The sequence below is a fragment of the Halichoerus grypus genome, chromosome 12, assembly GCF_964656455.1.
Source record: "Halichoerus grypus chromosome 12, mHalGry1.hap1.1, whole genome shotgun sequence".
In the NCBI taxonomy this organism is placed as follows: Eukaryota; Metazoa; Chordata; class Mammalia; order Carnivora; family Phocidae; genus Halichoerus; species Halichoerus grypus.
The window spans coordinates 90628540-90648674 of record NC_135723.1 but is presented as its reverse complement, the minus strand read 5'-3'; the positions used below and the strand labels follow the sequence as shown (position 1 = coordinate 90648674).

General features: G+C 40.0%; 2 protein-coding genes across 11 annotated transcripts in view; both read left to right on the top strand.

The window, feature by feature from the left end:
• The window catches only part of PTN (pleiotrophin), a 486673-nt gene that overhangs the window by 240212 nt on the left and 226326 nt on the right, over positions 1-20135 (top strand). The window lies entirely within an intron of this gene.
• The window catches only part of DGKI (diacylglycerol kinase iota), a 419644-nt gene that overhangs the window by 303394 nt on the left and 96115 nt on the right, over positions 1-20135 (top strand). For all 10 annotated transcript variants that reach the window (XM_078059602.1, XM_078059609.1, XM_078059607.1 and 7 more), the window contains one exon: positions 6612-6712. In XM_078059602.1, coding sequence (XP_077915728.1) covers positions 6612-6712 — 101 coding nt within the window. The remainder of the gene's footprint in view (positions 1-6611; positions 6713-20135) is intronic.

Here is a 20135-nt window from a genome sequence, read left to right as displayed (position 1 = left end):
ACCTTTAAAAGTACTTTCCCTATTTTGGAAGTGGGAAAAAAAAGTACTTTCTCTAGAAGAACATGTTGGACAGTGGGAGCTCATGATTGCTATTAGTGTGATTTTGGCTTATCTTTGGTTCCAAATTCAAAAACTCCTTTAAATTTTTTTTCACATATCAGAGGCATTGTCCTCTACTCTAGGCAGAAGACAACTGAATTATAAGAGTTCTCTGTGAACTCAGCAGGTGTCAGAAATCCATTTTAAATCTCTGTTCAGAAGCTTTGATTCAATTTGGTTTTACTGCTCAATGCAAAGAGGCCCACTTGGATGTGTTTTTGGATAGGTTATTGTCAGTGGCAGCTTGAAAATGTCCCAGGGTAAATTGCAGCAATTTCTAGGAAGTTGCTAAAGGAAGCTATTGAGTATAATTATATCTAAATAAGGCCCAGCTTGATAGCTGATGAAAGGTGGTGGTAAATGTTTCTGGTTCACTGTTATTTAATTGAAGAACAGGCAGTCCTGAAATGGTATACATACTTTTCTGGTAGGGACATCTACCATTTGTATGTTCTTTTCTATTTGTGCAGATCCCCCTAGAGATAAGATGCAAAGGAGCATAATCCAGCATGGATTTACCTCCAGATCTCAGAGAGCTGGATGGAAAAAGGACAGAAATGGACAACCCAAACAGGGTTTGCCTAGGGCTCACAAAGAGAAAAACGGTTATGGAGAGGTTCAGATGATGTCAAACTGTGCTAAAGGGCCATGTGTTGTCCCAGAGGAATTCCGCTTTCCTGCATTTCATTCATTATTTGTTTAAAAACATTTATTGTAAACAACATGGGCCAGACTCAGGTGCTGGAGTTGTGAAGAAGAGGAATAGTGGTTTGTGCTGTGACTTCACACTAAAGTCCACTCATAAAACAAGGACCTGTTCAAATGAATCCTATTAAAGATTAGTTAGAAATATACTTTATTACATCAAGTTTATAATCAGGTAGAATCACACATTTACATTGCTTGAAAGAAATTAAAGCAATGTATCCCGATTAAATCAGGCCTGGAAGGAGAAAGGCAGACAAAGTTGTGATGTTTTCTGCCTTGCAAAGGAAAACTAACTCTTTATATATGAGTAGCAAATTCCTGGTTAAATTAGAGTTCATCATAAAAATCAGTGAATCTACACGAGTGTTTTAAGGGGCAGATCTTACCCTGAAGCATTTAAAAATGTTAATGAAAATTGGACATTTACAAAGTACAAAATGTAGAGTAATTATAGAACTTTAAGGGCCTCCTGTAACATGAATGAGGATTTATATTCTCAGTATCTTTAAGATATCTTGCCAACATTCACGGGACCCACTTGCTTTCTCATCCCACAGATTATAAGATGCCTATGTAACTCTGAATCTTTGTCTCCCTGCCTGTGTCATCAAACTGTCATTCTGCTAAGGTTTGGTATCTACTAACTGCTACTTAGAGCTGTAACTCTGGCTTCTGCTATGATATTATCTAGGATTAAATTTTTTAAAAAAGGCTTATGGAAGTTGAAGCATCAGGGTATTAATAAAAATAGAACAACAATGTACTTAACACTATTTACCAGGGATATGCTAACCGCCTTACATGTATTTTCTCATTTAATGCTCACATATTCCTATTATCAGTTCCATTTTCAGATCAGAAAATAGTTTGGCCAAGGTAACTTCAGAGTTCTCAATGTCAACCATGTATTAATTGACAGAGTTCGGATTGGAACTAAGATTCTTCTGAGTTTGCGTCTTGCATTACACACTGTGTTTTAGTGTCTTAATATTAAAGGATATTATTCCCAGGTGATTCATATTTCCAATAAAAGAAGGAATTAATGTGGTGTTGCTGGCCGTGAAGTGACCTTGGGGAACAAAAGCCCCCAACTCATTCTCTTGGTCCGTAAGGGGTATCCATGTGAGAAGGTTGGAATGAGCAGAGTGTGTTATGAGGACTGAGAGAAACCTATGTAGTAAGGAAGATGTAAGTTGAATAGCAGTGAGTGTTCTGAGAGTTGTCTGGATGGTGCTCCACCTCACCCCTCCTAGCACCTCAGAGTAACAGGTGTGTGTAATGTGGATATGGGAAAGTGTGGTCTGGAGCCCAAGTGCCTGAATTCAATGAGATGCTTTATGGTAGTTCTTGAGGGAGTTGTCATGGGGACATTTGGGAGTTACGTCCAGAGCCATGAAATTCCAACATGCACAAAAAACTCTTGACATTTCAGAGGAAATTTGTGAGGAAGTGATAGGTTGAGCTCACTGTCCTGATTTCAAAGGGAATTCCAAGATTGTTGAGTCCCTTTTCAGAACCTTGAGTGATTCCAAGGAAGCCTGGTTTTCAACCCCTGCTACAAAGCCCGCATCAGTATCGGGATAGTTGGTGGTAGATGTTGGCATGGAGGCAAATCCATTTTTATCCAGGATGTTCATCTCCTCTATGCTCTACTAACTTTCTTGGGAAAATGTAATTTTAGAAAACTAATGGCACTGCTCTTCCCCAGACTCCAAGGAACAGCTTTGTCATCATCTGCCTCCACTCAGCCATTAATGGGACATTAATATATTTTGACATAAAGGGACCCAATTGAATTACTTGGCTTTCACTTAATATCTGTGTATTTCATCTTTCCCACCTTCTGGTTGTCTGTTTTCATGTTATTGGTTGGCCTGTAAAATACCTATGCGAGAAGGTCCAGGAGAATGATGGCACTGTCCAGACCAGACAGTTTCCCCTCCGAGGAAGCCCAGCAGCGGGTCAGACGGCCTAGGGCGGCCCCAGCACGCACCCTAAACTTCTCCCACTAACTGGCAGCAGATGCTATTGCTTATTAGCAGAACCTTATGTAGGGGAGCAATTTTCAGAATAATGATTATCCTGATAATAGCTAGTGTCTACTGAGCACTTACAATGTGCCAGGCACTTTTCTGTATTGACTCAATTCATCCTCCCAGTATCACTGTGAAGTGGATCCTGTTCTTATCTCTACATTACCCAGGAGGAAACTGAAGCACAGGGTTTCCTGATTAACCGGTGGAAGAAGTGTACTTCACGGCTAGGCAATCTGACTCAGAGCCTGAGCTCTTGCACTCTGCTGAGTTGCCTAGTCTTTATGCCAGGATCCAAAAGAATTCAAAGGAGATTTCCATCATGGACCCCGTGATTGCCCTAAAATTTGCGGATGAGCCCCAACACTTGACAGCAGGCCAAACACCAGGTACCCTCATCAGAAGAGTGGGTTTAAGCCAGCTGCTGCTGGTGGGAACGTGGGATGCGTTGCTGGTCGCCGGGAACAGATGGGTGCTGAGGGCGAGCAAGTGAGTGTATAAGAAGGTGGGATGGGGGAGAGTGACAAGCAGTTACTGAGTCTCCATTTTCTTGTCTCCTACTTAGCTGATCGCTCTGGAGATGAAGTGAGATAGTTCATGAATTCATTTGGATTCTGGAAAGTTCCATTCAAATGACAGTTCCTGTTGTATGTCCATGGTGTGCCACCTGTAAGGAAGATTGGTGGAGGCTGTGGCTCAGGAGGCAGCAGTGTGTGTCTGGAATTGGTGGGCACAGATGCAAAGCTGGGAGGTAGAAGCATGTGGGCAGGGAACGGGCACAGACGGACCGTGAGAAAGGCGGTGCACACTGGTTAGCTAGTGGGGAGCTCCTGGGAGAAGACGTACAGTGACTGGTCTGTATTCATTCTCTGAATCCTATTTTCTACTCCACAGCTACTGCTGGAAGCAGGTCTTACTCCTGATGTCTCTAGCCCACTGGAGAATGCTAGAACTCACAGTCATTAGACCTACTGTCATCTCAAAATGTATTGAAGTAGAGTTCTTTCAACCTCTGTCCTCCCCCAACTCCCGTCAGAGGGTATGGTGGGCCACCACATTCTGTGCTTCCCGCTTCCCTCTTACCTGATGTACTTGTGGGGAAATATTTCTTAATTACATTCTTTTCAGGTCACTAGGGTGAACTTGAAAATAAAAGGATCAGAACCCTCTTAATTTCGGGATAAGCATCTTGTACACTGTATGATCACTCTGTTAATTGCTTAAATTCTTTCCTATCCTTTCCTACCTACTCACATCTAATACCTAACATCCTTTGCTGTAACTCTTATTTTTACTCTGGTTCTGAGTTATCATTTATTTACATATTGACATAATTTTAAAATCTTTTTCTAAAAATGATGATTCTTGATGTAAAATAATCCTTAAATCCCATCATGTAGAGATAACCACTTGGGATAGCTCGCCGAACATTCTCTCTAGACACTTGTGTACATATACAAATGCTGAAATTCCACAGTTTACATGAAGGAGATTATTCCAGATATAATTTTCCATGACTTTTTTTTTCACTAAACAATGTCACAATGTTATAGTGGGACTTCCCTCTAAAAAGATGTAGATCTACACACTCATTTGTAATATTTGCCCAGTGTTGGGCGCCTGGGTGGCTCAGTTGGTTAAGCGACTGCCTTCGGCTCAGGTCATGATCCTGGAGTCCCGGGATCGAGTCCTGCATCGGGCTCCCTGCTCAGCAGGGAGTCTGCTTCTCCCTCTGACCCTCCTCCCTCTCATGCTCTCTGTCTCTCATTCTCTCTAAAAAAAAAAAAAAAAATATTTGCCCAGTGTTTTCTTGTTTCAGTGTACCACAGTTTACTTAACTATCCCCCAGTTGATTGCTTATTGATAAGAGTCTGAACACCACATAGAGATCGTTTGACTTTGTTAATTCAGGCTCTGTGGTTTTGTTGTCAAATCCATGGGATTCTTGGCACCACACAATAAAACAAGCATGAAACTGATGAGTGAAGAGTCTGAGACTCTGCTCCCAGCTCTGCCACTATGCCCAGCTATGTGATCATAAAATCACTTTACCTTTCTGAACCTCAGCTTCCCTGTCTGTAAATGATGTAAGGATACCCATGATATTTAAGGTGTATAGTTAACACTAATTCAAAACGTGCCTTCAAATCCTATTTCCCAGCACAGCTTATGCCCATTTTATTTATCAATGCCTATTCCATGTCCAGTACAATGCCCAATACAAAGTGGACACCCAACAGACACACTTTGAATGGACTAGTCTATTGATTTGTCTTCTCAAAACTTTCCCTCAGAATTATCCATCTTGTATTTCATATTGGCTTAGTTTTTAACCCAGTGAACCTCAGACATTTTTATTTGTCCACCATCTCTCTTTAGAATTTATGCACTTGTATCTAAATATCTTTGTGTGGGAGGAGGAAGAGAACTATGTATGGGTGTGCACATATGTATCCATAGTTGGATCTATATGTTGTTTTAGGGGTATTAGAGTGGGAGTCTGTATATGGAGGGAGTTACTATACTTTGCCCAAAGATGAGGTGTTAGGCAAGAGAATGAGATTAAATTATTTTTCCCTCCTTCCAGAGTTGCAGTGAAATTCCATGTGTGTGTTTGAGGTGGGGGTCCTGACAATATCTTGTCCCTCCCTCCTGCCATCTATCTTTTTCTTCTTCCTTCCCACTCTTCTCTTTCTTTCCCTTTTCCCTCTTCCAGTCCTTCCCTTCTTTACTGAAATGAATAGAAGAGTAATGCTATTCTTTCTACTTTGGCCAATAGTGACTTTTATCCAATTAACACAAGAAAGGAGAAGCAATCCTGTTTTTGCTAAAATTATCTGAACCAATGAAATCTAAGTATAAGGTAATACTGAAGGACAAGTGGGGATTGTGTTATATTGATACATTGAAGAAATGCGTTGATCCATAGTGGTGATGATGAAAATTAAATTGTTTCACTCAACTAATGCTGATAATTAGACTATTTTGAAAATATTATGTAAAATCCAAGGACATTCTGTGAGTGAACAGGATGCTTCAGAAAGCTTGGTCCTACCCTCTTTTAATTGTTTGACATGTATCCTGAACCAGTTTGGATTGAGTTCTTTTAAAATGAATTACAACTTCATTCCCTTTCTAAAGAAAGTACATCATGCATATTTTAAAATTTTTTCGTCATTTTGAGGCCCTCAAAATCACCATCGCAGGCAGCATTTATTGTCATAAGCTTTGAGAGGTGCTCTCAGACTGTTGGGGTACATAGAGGTATTTTGATCTCAATCCTGTGCTTTTTCAGTTCTTGGTTTGCTTTTTAGAAGGTTTTTTTTGTTTGTTTGTTTGTTTGTTTTTGTCTCTTCTGAGGGTCAAACTGCTGTATTTGGCGGATAGGGGCATATTTTCCTAGAGCAGTTTTTTACAGCTCTATGCCATGTCTCACTGTTTCAGATTAACTGTGTCTAATTTATTGTGAAGCTAAACAACATGATCTTACTAGAACTTTTAATAAGTTAATAGTGAACAGGATATGCGTAGCTTCCAGAAGCTTTTTCTGCCTATTTCCATGTTCTTACCTAAATTCCAGAAACTTGAGGTTTCTGAGGATGTATTCTCCAGATAATGGCCGTGTTCTGGTAAAGAACCTACAATTCTTGTTTAAATGAGAACTTTTTCTTCCAAGCATGAAGAGACATTATTGCCTTTAGTCCTTCCAGGTGCATGTGACTCTCAATTCCACTCTCTCATTTGTCTGACTACTCGATTCTTGTTTTGCAGTCCCCAGTCTGTCCCAGACCGCCTGAGGATCCGGGTGAACAAAATCAGTTTACAAGACTATGAAGGATTTCACTATGACAAAGAGAAACTTCGGGAAGCTTGTAAGTTGGAAGTGCCTAGTTGATCTCATGTGATCAGCCTATCTTCAGCTGCTTGATCCTCCTTGGGTTGATGGATAGATTCATCTTGTGTCTGAAAACAATGGTTAGGGAAATGAAGGGAAGCATAGTACCATGTGAACCCCAAGCGATGATTTATGGACTGAAGAAAATGGAACTGGGCAAAGGAAAACAGCAGAAGAAAATTATTATGCTGAAGAGGCCAAGTTAGGATCTCTTGGTTTATTAACCACTTTAGTCTCAGGTTTACCTAAGACGAGAAAGCAGAAAGTTGGTGAATGTCGTAAGGTATCATAATGTCTAGAAAACTCTCGAAGACAGCACAAGTCTCTTCCTGGAGTCTACATTACCAAATACTGTCCCCATTCTTCCTGCAGGTGTGACAAAGTTATCCGCAAAGACATGTCCAACACATCTAGCTATTATGTGATTGCATAAATATCAGAGGCCCACAGAATACTCACTGTCATGATAAAGTGATTCACAGCTGATGAGGTGACATTGTTCCTGAAATCTTAAATTGACTCCACGTATGAATACTTCTCAATGTTCATATTTTCCATATGCTTCTTTAAATGCGTAGCTGATTTTTAGTTCATCTTATCTATCATTCAGTATTTGTTGGGCACTTTTTACATTCCATTCACTATGTTAGATCCCTGTCTATACTGTGCTAAATGAGGTAACTGGGTAAAGTAGGCCAGAAGATGTTAAGACAGCAGGTGTGTTAGATATTAGGGTTCTGGGCTCTGTCGTAATTGTGGAGGCCAATAGTCAAATGCAGTAAAGCAAGAAGATCAGGACCAGTATCCGAGGGTATAGACAGGGATGCCAACAGAACAGAAGGAGTTTGATAGAGAACCAGAGGTTTATAAACTTAAGACCACCAACTGGTTCCAATATGGACCTACCTAGAGTTATGGAAGACACGAATGGCTAAAACTGGCAGGAATTGAGAAGGGGACACATTCCTGGGATAATGACTTCCAAGCTCTGATTCTCCACCTGTGATCTGGAATGGGGTTTAGTGGATGGAAATCCTGAAATCCAGGGTCAGTCTCAGGGGTGAGGGCAGAGACTTACGATCTGGATGTGGCAATAAGCAAGGGTCCATTTCCCTGGTAGCCCAATCACTGAACCATGCAGAGAATTCTGTGTGAAATTTCTCCTATCTCAATTCTCTCTGCAGCTTCAGCTTCCTTAGCCCTTCTGGTTCTTTTCCTTAAACATCAGTACCTTCTAGCTTCTCCCCTGCCTTACCCCTATCTGTTCTTCTCTCTCATTTCCTTTGGTGGGAAACTTTGAAGTGGGGAAGGAGCAATTCCCTGAACCTCTACATTTCTCCCTTCTACAAATGACCGATTATATTTTCTAATATAAATGAGATTATAAGTGACAGACTAGCACAAAATCTAACTCATAACGTGATGGATATACATGTTTGCATTGGGACGGGTAGCTACAGTGTGAGTTAAACTGACTTTTAAAGGCTACTAATTATAAAGAAGAGTGTTTTATAGCTTTTCTCATTTCAAACTTATAGACAAATAGCTTATAATTTTTGAAAACTAAAAAAGAAATAATGTATCTCAAATCAGTTAATATTTTTCAGCTTACCTTCGACTCTGAAGAAAGTCAGTTGGGAGTAGGGAAGCATTTGAAATTTGGGGCTGGAATGAGATTTGAGGCTTATCGGTGGATTTCAATTATTTGTCCTATCTTTTCCATGGCATTATCTGTCCACCATTGCCAGAGGTAATTGTGATTTGAGTTTTTTACAAGAAGATGAAATTTCCTAGCAAGTGCTTTACTCATCGTATCTTATGTGATAAAACTTCTCTGTAAGGAAACTTCTTATATCAAATTGGGGGAGGTGACTTGGTATAAATATAAATCCAGTAAATTCAGCAGTGTCTTTGGGTCTCAGAAGGACAAAGAAACACTCAAAGAGGGAATCAAGGAGTTAACTCGTTCTAAAGATTGAGTCTGAAGGAAACAATATATTAATTAGAAGTAAAGATGGCCAAGTCAGGCATTCCACATTTAATATATAGTTATGATGCTTCTAAACTGTGGTTGCTCAGGGAAGTTTGCCCTTCAGGGTTATATATTTGATTCTTACCTTCACTCTCTTGCCTGATTCCAACTTTCAACCAACTACACATTCACAGGCAGGTCTGGCAGAGCTCAAACAGAGTATAAAGACAAGAACCAGTTCAAGTCCATATGTGACATACAATGCCAAAATAGATCCGTTATTTCAGAAGCATTGATTAAACAAAATGCATAGAACACATCTAGATAGAAGGGATTTGAGGACTGCACTCTGACCTGCATCCCAAAGGGAGTGAATCCTCTTAGGCCATCTATTGATTGGAAACCTTACAAACCCTAAACCAGAGCAGTACTGCATTACCGGGCTTAAAAAAATTAGTTCCCTTTTTGGATGATACACTGAGTGATTCATCTAGGCAGCATGTGGCTGTTTGCCATCACTGTTTAATAGATCTTGCTCATGTGTCTGGATCATTATTCGTATTAGATTACAAGCTCGAATGTTTGTTGTCTAACAAAGCCCCACTTCCATCCGTAAGGCAGGACTCCTTGGTAATTACAGGATGGCAGCCCTTTTAATTACCTTGCTTATTTTAGCATAGAGAAAGATGACTACACTATTTCAAAGATTTACCATCCCCCTTCCATTTAGCTTCAACTTGCCTGGGGAAATTCCCCCTAAAATAATAGCATGAAGAGGGTTAGTCTTTGTCAGTCCATTCCTCCAGCGCTTGCCAGTAAATTTCAGACTTACTCAAAATAATTAGGCTCTCATTACTGGCTTTATGAATTATTAACCCTCAGGATAATGATTATGATGTCCAAGAGGAAAGTCTATTCAGCTTAAAAGGTAGAACATAAAGAGAAATGTTTAAAAAGATCCATAAAGTCAATCCATAATGATAGCAGAAACTCACTCCCATAATCTGAATGAAGCATATAAATGAGTCCTTAATAAAGCACGTAATCATATAGTCTAGGCAGAGGGTGGTTAGGTTTTGAAAATCTGTTATATTTCTAACCCTGAAGGAGTTTCATTGATACAACATGTATTTTTATATCTAGAAAAACTTGGTCCTGGCCAGGGTTTAACTCTATCCCATGTAAACGGGCTAAACTTGACTTCTGGCATGAGCTTACTCTGCGCTTTTGAATTACCCTGATAATTCACACAAGCCCAGGCCCTAAAACACAAGCCAAAACCAGTTTGGAACTAATAGAAAATAAGCGTAGCCTATAAAGGTAGGAGAGGACTAACATTTGTTGTACATCAAGTATAGTGTTCAATGACCCTTTTACATTTTCTCAGTGTAATGGGAATTATATGGATGTTTAGAGGTGTATATAATGTATAATATATAATATCTCAGTGTATGATTCTCTGGCAAAGATGAATGATATTAAGAGGTGCCTTTTATTTACTGACGTGGTGAAAGAGTCAGAAATGTTTGTGTTTGAATCATAGTTGCAACCTTGACCAAGTAATTCATGTCTCTGATGATCCTACCTCTCATCTCTAAAATGAGACTATCACTGCAGCCTCCTAGACTAAGAGGGTGAAATGTAATCTCGTAGATGAAACCGCCGGGGCCAAGTCTGGCACGCTAGCGTGCCCCCCAAAAGCGGGAGCTCGGATTGTGGTGGTTGCTGTTGCTGAAGACACACTAGAGGCACGCGGGCTGCCCTGCGGTCTGCAGGTCCCCAAGCCAGCCAGCCTGCTCCACTCATGGCTCTCACTTCCAAGTACACCTGCTACCACCTTCCAACTCACGTTCTCACTTTCAAAAGCAGTGTTGAAAACAGTGATAAATACCACAGGAAGGTTATGGAAAGAGAACATAATTAATCACTTAATTTATATGTATTTTGTCTGCCAGTGCAAGGGACGGCTCTGATGGCAGGATATTTAAAACTGTGAGACGTGTAAACACTGAATGCCCGTATTTGGTGATCTGACCACATATCTGCACGCTGCTTTCTTCAGTCCTAAGATAGCCTCCTATGTGCATCATCTGGTAATTGGCACTGATTTTTTTTTTTTTTAACTTCTTATTTTAAGAGCGCCTGGGTGGCTCAGCTGGTTAAGTGTCTGGCTCTTGGTTTCGGCTCAGGTCTTGATCTCTGGGTCTCAGGAGGCCTGCGTCAGGCTCAACGCTCTGCTTTCCCTCTCCCTCTGCCCCTACCCCCACTCATGCTCTCCTTCCCTCTCTCTCTCTCTCTCTCTCTCAGATAAATAAATCAAGAGGTGCCTGGGTGGCTCAGTCCTACTCCTGGCTTCAGCTCAGGTCATGATCTTGGGGTTGTGGGATCGAGCCCCAGTGGGGCTCCCTACTCAGCACAGAATCCGCTTCAGATGCTTTCCCCTCCCCCTCTACTTCTCCTCCTGTTCATGCTTTCTTTCTCTCTTTTTCTCTCTCAAATAAATCAGTAAATAAAATCTTTAAAAATAAATACATCTTTTTAAAAAAACCTTATTGTTGGAATAATTTTAGATTTCTAAAAAAGTTACAAAGATACTACTGAGATTTCCCGTATACCCTTCACCCAGTTTTCCCTGTTGTTGAACATTTTATATTCCCGTGCTAACTTTGTCAAAGAAACAGATAGTGCTTCATTATTATTAACTAAACTCTGGACTTTCTATTCCAGAATCCAAATCCAGGACATCACATGGCATCGGGTGGGCACGTCTTCCCAGTCTTGTCTGGTCTGTGGCAGTTTCTGAGACTTTCTCTTTTTTTTTTTCCCCATGACCTTGATGGTCTTAAGAAATACTGGCCAGGTATCCTGTAGAATATCCCCCAATCTGGCTTTGTCTGTTGTTTAACACATAATTAGAGTGGAGTTATATATTCTTGAAAAAAAAAAAATACTGCAAAGGTGAAGTCTCCTTTTTTATCCCATTATATCAGGGGTTACCTGATATCCACATGACATCCGTGATGATGGTAACCTGATCACTTGGTTAAGGTTGTATTTGCTAGGTTTCTCCACTGTAAAGTTACTAATTTTTTTCCTTTCCCGACGCTGTTTTTTGTGAGTCACTAAGTTTAGCCCATCTTCAAACAGAGGGGGAGGTGGATCACTGGGGTTTTCATCGTTTCTAGTTTCCATATTTTACCTCAAGTGAATTTAATTTAACACATGTCAAAGTGGAGCCATTCACTCAGATGCATCCATGCTTGCAAAAACTATATACTGGCAACAATTATATGCTAGATACCACGTTAGATGGTGGGCATTGGAAGATGAAACTGGGACATTTAACACAATTATTCAGTACACAACTATTAAGCGCTTACTGTTAGCAAACAGTGGTAGGGGGAAAAAAAAACAGAAATAGTCCCTGATTCACTGGAGCTTTTTTCTCACGTGATGAGAATTCCAACAGGGCTATGGAAACACTAGGTATGTATTTTCCTAGCAAACATCACTTAAATGACTAAAGAAAGGGATGGGAATATATAAGCAAGAATGAGAAAAGCCAATCTAACTACTAATTAGTTGTACGACCTTGGGCAATACATTTATCCTCTTCAGGCTTCGTTTGCCTTATCTGCTCTGTGCAGTGGTTAACCTAGGTGTTTCCTAAGAACTACTATGTTATAATAAATGTTTAGTCCTATAGAAATTACCTAGGGTTTAACATTTTTCCTCCTGACGTATTTCCTTAGTGAAGTTTTTAAAGCACGCGCATCACTCATAATGAGTGTGAACATTAGAAAATTGTGTAAGTGCATTTTGCTTCATGAATTTGCTGTAAGTACTGATTTTTTTTTTTCCTGTTGATTGCTTCATCTAAAATTGAATCTTTCCCCTCTCATTTAACAAGTTGACAACTGGGCTGTTCAGTAGAGATTAGGCCTCCATTTGGTGGAGGTACGTGTTCCATTTTGAAATGTCTGAGGAGTTAAATGATGTCAGTCTATTCTCTGAAGGGAACTGTCCATCCCTTTGGGAGCATGTTTGTCTTTTCCTATTTTTCATGAGTTGACATTTACCCAGAGTTTTGTGTTTAGTTTCTTCTACTGTTCTTCCCTATCTTTTGTCTATATCATATATTTTTTATTTAAAATGTAACAAGTAAAAATAACAGTTAACTCATATTGCACCATTATTGTGAGCAAGGAAATGTCTTAACATTTCTACTCCTGTCATATAATTTAATTCTCCCAAAAACCTCTGTGGTTTTGGCCTGAGCAACTTCGTAAATAGAGGTAGGGGAGATGTAGAGGACCCACCGTGACCAAGAAGCAGCACACAGTGAGCTAGGAAGAAAGAGAGAGCCTGTTGACTGCAAGCCAAGAGAAGAAAAATGTTTTATGCAAGAACAGTGAGAACTCTGCCAAATGCCCCGGAGTGGGAGCAGTGGAGTAAGGATTGCATGCTAAGAACTAGTCATCGGATTTGGGCAGAGGGTGGTATTAGTCACAGCACAAGAGGTTGAAGAGTGAAAAGGTGAAGGTGAATAGAATGGGCACGTGTGCACATGGGAGCGAAGGAAGTGAGTCTGCGTAGGTTGCTCTTTTTAGGGGAAGAGAGAATGGAATGGTGGCTGGAAGGGGACATGGGATCTGGGGAGGATTTTTTTCTACTTTGTCAGAGAGTACAGCTGTCTCTCCTGACGGGACCCATTTCCTAGAGAGGGTCAATTGCAGGGGTGATGCCTCTGAAGGGGGTAGAGATGGGACCCAGTGCCCAGTGGAGGGGTGGGGGCAGGCTCTGCAGGGCACAGAGCCGGAAAGGCAGAGGAATGATACAGAGACAGGTGAGTTGGGGGTTTGGGTACTAGGGAGAAGCAGAAGTTCTATTCTGGTGACTTTTATTTTCTCAGTGAAATAAGAAGCAAGCCTACTAGCTCACAGCAGGGTCAGGAGGGTATCAATGTTCAGGAAGAGCAGAGAAAGTTGGAAATAATCAATTTGAAGGGCAACACAATCCATGGCCCAGGCAGAATGGCTGAGCAGCACTTTAGATACGGATCACTTAATTCATTGGTTTTTCCTAAGTGCGTAGAGCCTGACCTGTCAGTTCCTAAGGGTCTTGACTTATAAATGAGTACACTCTCTTTCTTTCCAGCTTCAAAGATTCAGATGCCAGGAGAGTATTGGGCTGGAAGATGATGATCTTATTTTAAACATCAGTCCCTTTGCAACCTAATTCTGTTTATGATCCAAAGCCTTGCTTTGTTTACAAGAAAATGCATGCTTCCAGAGCTTTGGTGAATTAGATGCTGATGACGTCTCAGGGAGGAAATAAGCCGCAAGTGTTGATCTCTGATCCTTCTTTCATTGTTAAAACTCAGCTTTTGGTGATGAACACCACCCTTTGTAGGTCTATCCTCACATCCCTGCCCAGGGGAATAGTTTTCACGTTCATTAGTTTATTCTGTGCACACACAATAATGACCAATTCTTACCGTTTGTACACCAACCTCGTTCATTTTGTTGGTACCTTCCCGGGTTGACTCTAGCATATCAACTCAGATGGCAGTTAGGTTTCTCTTTAGAGACTTCCTTCTAGGGGCCTTGTATAAAATTGTTGCTTTTTTATTCATCGTGTTAACATGTGAGTGGTGTGGGGTCAGCAACTGCAGTCAAAGCATCATATTTCATAATTAAAACACCTAGTGTTTGCACACTGCTTCATGCCTTACAGAGGGCGTTCATATATGCTCTATGCATGTGTTATCACAGGGACACTTAGATTGCCTCACCCGGGGTCACATTGCTGTGACAGGATATTACTAAGAGCTTACATCTCTCTCCTAATCCAGTACACTTTCCTAATACACAGGTCTACTTCTTTGTAAAGACATAGCTGTGCACTTGTACAAATGTGTGTTAAGATAATAGCTTTTGTTATTGGTTGGGTTTCCTCAGAAATAGAATCTGAGGCTTTTGCATTTTCTATGTAGGAGGTTTGTTGGGGACTCTCCAAGAGGGAACAACAGTTGGGAAGAGGGAGGAAAGTAGCATCAGTGTAGGGCAGAGGAAGATGTCAAGCTACAGTTGCAATAGATGCCTCCCACAGGGACATTTGCACCTGGGATGGCCTTTTAGGGTTGTCCCAGTGGAAGCAAGGATTGTTAGATGCAGGTCAGGCTGTCCCCTGGGAGGAAGCAAACTCTTTATTGAATACCTACCAGGTACCAAGCACTATTCTAGGTGCTAGGGATTAGACTCATATGACCACTAGCGTCCAGATTTTAATTTGTATTTTTTTGACCTGATCCCCCTACTATTCCAAATTCAGGGAATTGGAATATCAGTTACCTTCTTTAGATGTGTCAGAATTAGCTAAAAGAAACCCAAAATGTTAATGATGACCTTTTTGTAAAAGTTCTTTTCGACAGGAACTATTATTAAGCCAAATATTCTTCACTTGGAATTTGAGTGATTAAAATTGGAAACATAAATGCAAGGCAATCTAAATTTCAGGCTATTTCTAGCCCGACGTTGTAGTCAGAGATAACTCCAGAGTTTGATCTTCAACAAGGTGGACATTTCTTCTATGTATTCTTCCAATTTATTGGTAAAGATATTGAACTGAATAGAATCAAGGACAGAAATGTATGCTAATCTGAAAATAACCTCTTTGCAGATTGACTCGGGACAACAACTTTATGTGCTCCCAACCCAGGGAAAAGCTGTAGATTTTTCATAGTTCATACTGGGGAAAGCATTCTTTCTTAATACTTAGTGGGTTTCCTGAATCACTGATCCATGGCACTCTTCTGGAATCACTGATAAACAGAATTAGAGAGTACCCTGGGTTGTCAGGTTCTAAGGATGTGTTTGCTTAAATCTACCCTGCTTCACATCTCTACTTGGCAGCTGTCTACATGTAATTTGTTTACTCTTTTTGCTTCCAGAAAGAGATTGAGGCCTCTTCAGAAGATTCTAGGAAATCTTACTGTCATTAATTCTCCACATGTATCCAATGAACTCAGAAATTCAGAGCTGCATGACTGATTGTGTCCTCCGTATCTATTGATGACCTTGTCCATCACCGAACGGTGCAGAGACACAGTGTGATGTTGAAATTGTGGAAAGTATTTGAACTAGTGTCTCTAACCATCATTTTGAGTATTTAAGTTTTGGGTACACTTGTGAATCTTTGCTTTTGGGCCTTTAATATTTCCTTTGACTTTCATATTTATTTGGCTGGCCATGTAGCCAAGATTTCTGATGTCATAACCAAGTATTTGTTATCTCCTAATTACTAGAACACTGACTCCGGTAAATTATCACTGGTGGTTCTTCTCTATGTGTAGGAATTTTGCAAATACTACCTTACCGATAAATGCACCTGGGAAAAAATTCTATTGTTTTCCAGTGCCCATTGTCAAATACATTCTAGAACCTCACCATTAAAAGTTGCTATTACATTTTACCCTGGGAATAAATCCCAAGGAATTTTATAACACATTTTGTTGTGCAAGAATTTCATTGAATGTGACATTAGGGATTTTCATTGAAATGAAGTTCTCTCCATCAGAAGTAGAAATTTACATCATTGTTGGTAAACTTTCATATTAAGTTGGAAGATTATGTCATTTCATAGAACTGTTTCATCTGGACCTTTGTTTTCTATTATTATAAGAGTATTGGATCTTTGAATTCCAATCACAGGTATATACTCAAGAGGAGATCTTTAACATCCCTCTTTTCCCAGTCTGTAACACCTGAGGGCAGGTACCGGGTCTTACTCAGTGTTGCGTCCTCACCTCCTAGCAGTACAGTTGTCTCTGGCACAAGAAAATCCTTAAAACGTTTGTGCTGGATGATTAAGTGGATGACTCGTAGACCTGACAAATATTTTTGTACAATTCCCTATATAGGTATATATCTGAAACACAATTGCCCAGTTAAGTGAAAATGAATACCAGGAGTGGTTATTTGAGATTATAAATGACAAAGCGTTTAAGAGGATTTTTTTAAAAAGTGAGTTGGATGTCCCTTGTGTTGCCCTCTCAGTTAGTTTACTATTAGGACAAGAAGCAGAATTTGATTGTGGTTTGAAACCCGGATTTGTAGAGAAACTGCTACTTGCTAGAAAGCACACCTCCAAAGTACTATCCTCATATAGAATGCAGTGAAAACTACCTAGTTGACTTTTATGTTGTGGGTGACATTTTGAACTACCTATGGGAAGGTTTAGCTCAAGCTATGGAGTACAAACTCTAGGATCACTTTTAATAGCAAGAACCAGGGTTCATGAAACCCTTTACAGACCCCAGCTACGGCATGGTGCAGCATGAAGTTCTTAGGATGTTGTGTATCTTTTGAATGCTAATATGCCTATTAATTTCCCCTGTTGTTTCCATTGAGCTGTGGCAGTTAATGATGACAGGTTGTTGTAAAATGGACCTGTATCACATGGTGGGGGGGGCGCGTAGAATTGGATTGAAACATTGCCAACTCATTCTCTTTAATTATTGTCAGCCATCAAGTTAGAACTTTAGTTCCCTGATCAGCCTAACACATTCAAAACTAATGAGGACCATAAGAAAATTCCACTTGCCCCTTCCCATCCTCCTTAGGACTTTCCTTCCTTTCTTTAGTCCCCTGCCTCCCCACCCTGATTTTTACCTCTAGTCCCTTCTTCCCACCATCTTATGACTTCTTGAATAGTGTTAAAACTATGGCCAAGAAAGTAGGTAACATTTGTTTTTCTATATGTAAGCAGATTCTCGGATGTTAGCAAAGTATCTGTCTATAGGAAACTCAGAGCCTGTTTTTTCTTTTCTTTTGCTTTTCTATTTTTTTAAATTAGTAGACTTTTTATTTTTTAGAGCAGTGTTAGGTTTACAAAAAGTTTAAGTGGAAAGTACGGAGAGTTCCATATATTCCCTCAACTCGTGCCCCTCGCCCCCCGCCGCCACACACGTAGTTTCCCTTACTATTAACATCTTGTTTTAGTATGATACATTCGTTGTTACAATTGATGAGCCAATGTTAATGCATTGTTATTAACTGAAGTCCACATTTCTACATTAAGGTTCATGCTTGTGTTCTACAGTTTTATGGATTTTCACAGATGTGCAACACATATCCACTCTGACAGTATCATGCAGGGTAGTTTTGCTGCACTAGGTACACCCTGGGCTGTACCTATTCATCCATCCCTTTCCTGTAACCCTTAGCAACCACTGGCTTTTTTTACTCCCCATAGTTTTGCCTTTTCCAGAACACCATGTAGTTGGAATCATGCAGCACATGACCTTTTCAGACCGGCTTCTTTTATTTAGCAATATGCATTTAAGCTTCCTCCATTGTCTCTTGTGGCTTGAAAACTCATTTCTCTTTGTTGCCGAAAACATCCCGTCATATGATGCTAAGTTTGTTTTTCATTCGCCTATTGAAGGACATCTTGGTTGCTTACGAGTTTTGGCAATTATGAATAAAGCCAATTATGAATATTCATGTGCAAATTTTTGTGGGGGCATAATTTTTGGCTCATTTGGGTAAATACCAAGGAGTACTATTGCTGGTAAGAATTTGTTTAGTTTTGGGGCGCCTGGGTGGCTTAGTCGTTAAGTGTCTGCCTTCGGCTCAGGTCATGATCCCAGGGTCCTGGGATTGGGTCCCGTATTGGGCTCCCTGCTCAGCGGGAAGCCTGCTTCTTCCTCTCCCACTCGCCTCTGCTTGTGTTCCCTCTCTCGCTGTCATTATCTCTGTCAGATAAATAAATAAATAGATCTTTCAAAAAAATTTGTTTAGTTTTGTAAGAAACTGCCAAGCCATCTTCCAAAGTGGCTATACCATGTTGCATTCCCATCAGCAATGAATAAAAGTTCCTGTTGCTCCCCCTTCTCACCAGCATTTGGTGTTGTCAGTTTATTTGTTTGTTTCAATTTCAGCTATTCTAATAGGTATATATGGTATCTCATTGTTTTAATTTGCAATTCCCTAATGACATATGATGTTGAGCACCTTTTTCCTGTGCTTATTTACCATCTCTGTGGTTTTTTTTTTTTTTGGTGAGATGTCTCTTCAGATCTTTGCCTACTTTTTAATTGACTATTACTGTTGAGTTTTAAGAGTCCTTTGCATATTTTGAATACCAGTCTTTTATCAGATATGCATTTTGCAAAGAATTTTTTCCTGGTGTGTCTGGTCTTTTCATTTCCTTAACAGTATCTTTGACAGAGCAAAAGTTTTAATTCAATGAAGTCCAGCTTATCACTTTTCTCTTTCATGGATCACACTTTTGGTGCTGTACTTCAACTATCATTGCCAAACACAAGCTTGCCTAGATTTTCACCTGTGTTATTTTCCAGGGAACAGTTTTTTTTTTTTTTTTTTTTTCCAGCCTATTGGTTTCTCAAGACTGCGTATAAGTTGATACAAAGAGAGTGAGTATTGGACATAAACCCTATTGATTATGTCAGTAAATCTACAATTGATGCTTAAGGAAATGTTAAGTTTTAAAAAGGATATCTCTTAATAGTGTTAACATAAAATAAATTCATTCTAAGATTATCTATATTTTTGATGATTTACCATATTGTTCAAAATACTTCCCTATTTTAGGAATTTTTAACTCTGATTTATTCTTTTTAGGAAGTGACATTGTTTTTAGTTAGCCTCAAGACTCTGCAATTTTAATATTTTTATGTATATATTTAGAGCTTAAAATCCAGTCTTTGCAAATCCTTGCAGTTTCTGAGAAGCTTTTCTCTAAGGTCACACACCTTCTTTTAATGATCCCATTGGAGATAGTTTTGTTTGTGTTTTGAATAGGTGAGCAGCCCAGTCAGCTGCAATTCTGTTCTAATAGGAATTACGCTGTACTAAAGAGAGAGAGAGACAGACGGACTGACTTAGACCTCCCCATATAAGGAAAAGGTGATGATTTCACTTTTAGAGGAAGGCTCTCAGGAGAGCTGAAGAGAGTCTCTGCATTGATATCTGGCTTCAGCTTCCCTGAGAATGCACATGAGCCCATTCTAAGAGGATTTGGGGGGCTAGGTAGTGATTGAATTCTGAGAAACATTTGTCAAGGTGTTATCGGGTGGGTTGTAGATATCAAGCAGAAATATGATTAGAGGGAATGAACTTCTGAACTTCCTGCTTCATCATAACCTGACTCTTGCTCTCAAAGACAGGTTAAGGCAGAGTACATCTGGGGTGATGACAGTGTTGTTATATATAAGAAACTGGTTAGGACTCACCTGGGCTGTATCCTTGGGTTGAAAAAAAGCTCCAAGTATTGTGAATATCTCAATGATGACAACTGTCCACATAGCAGTCTCTTGAGTCACAGTGCTCCTTGGCAGCTCATTGCATATGTCGTCCTAGGCTTGTCTAGCCCCACCTTGGAAGTTTCCTTTGCTCCTCTTCTT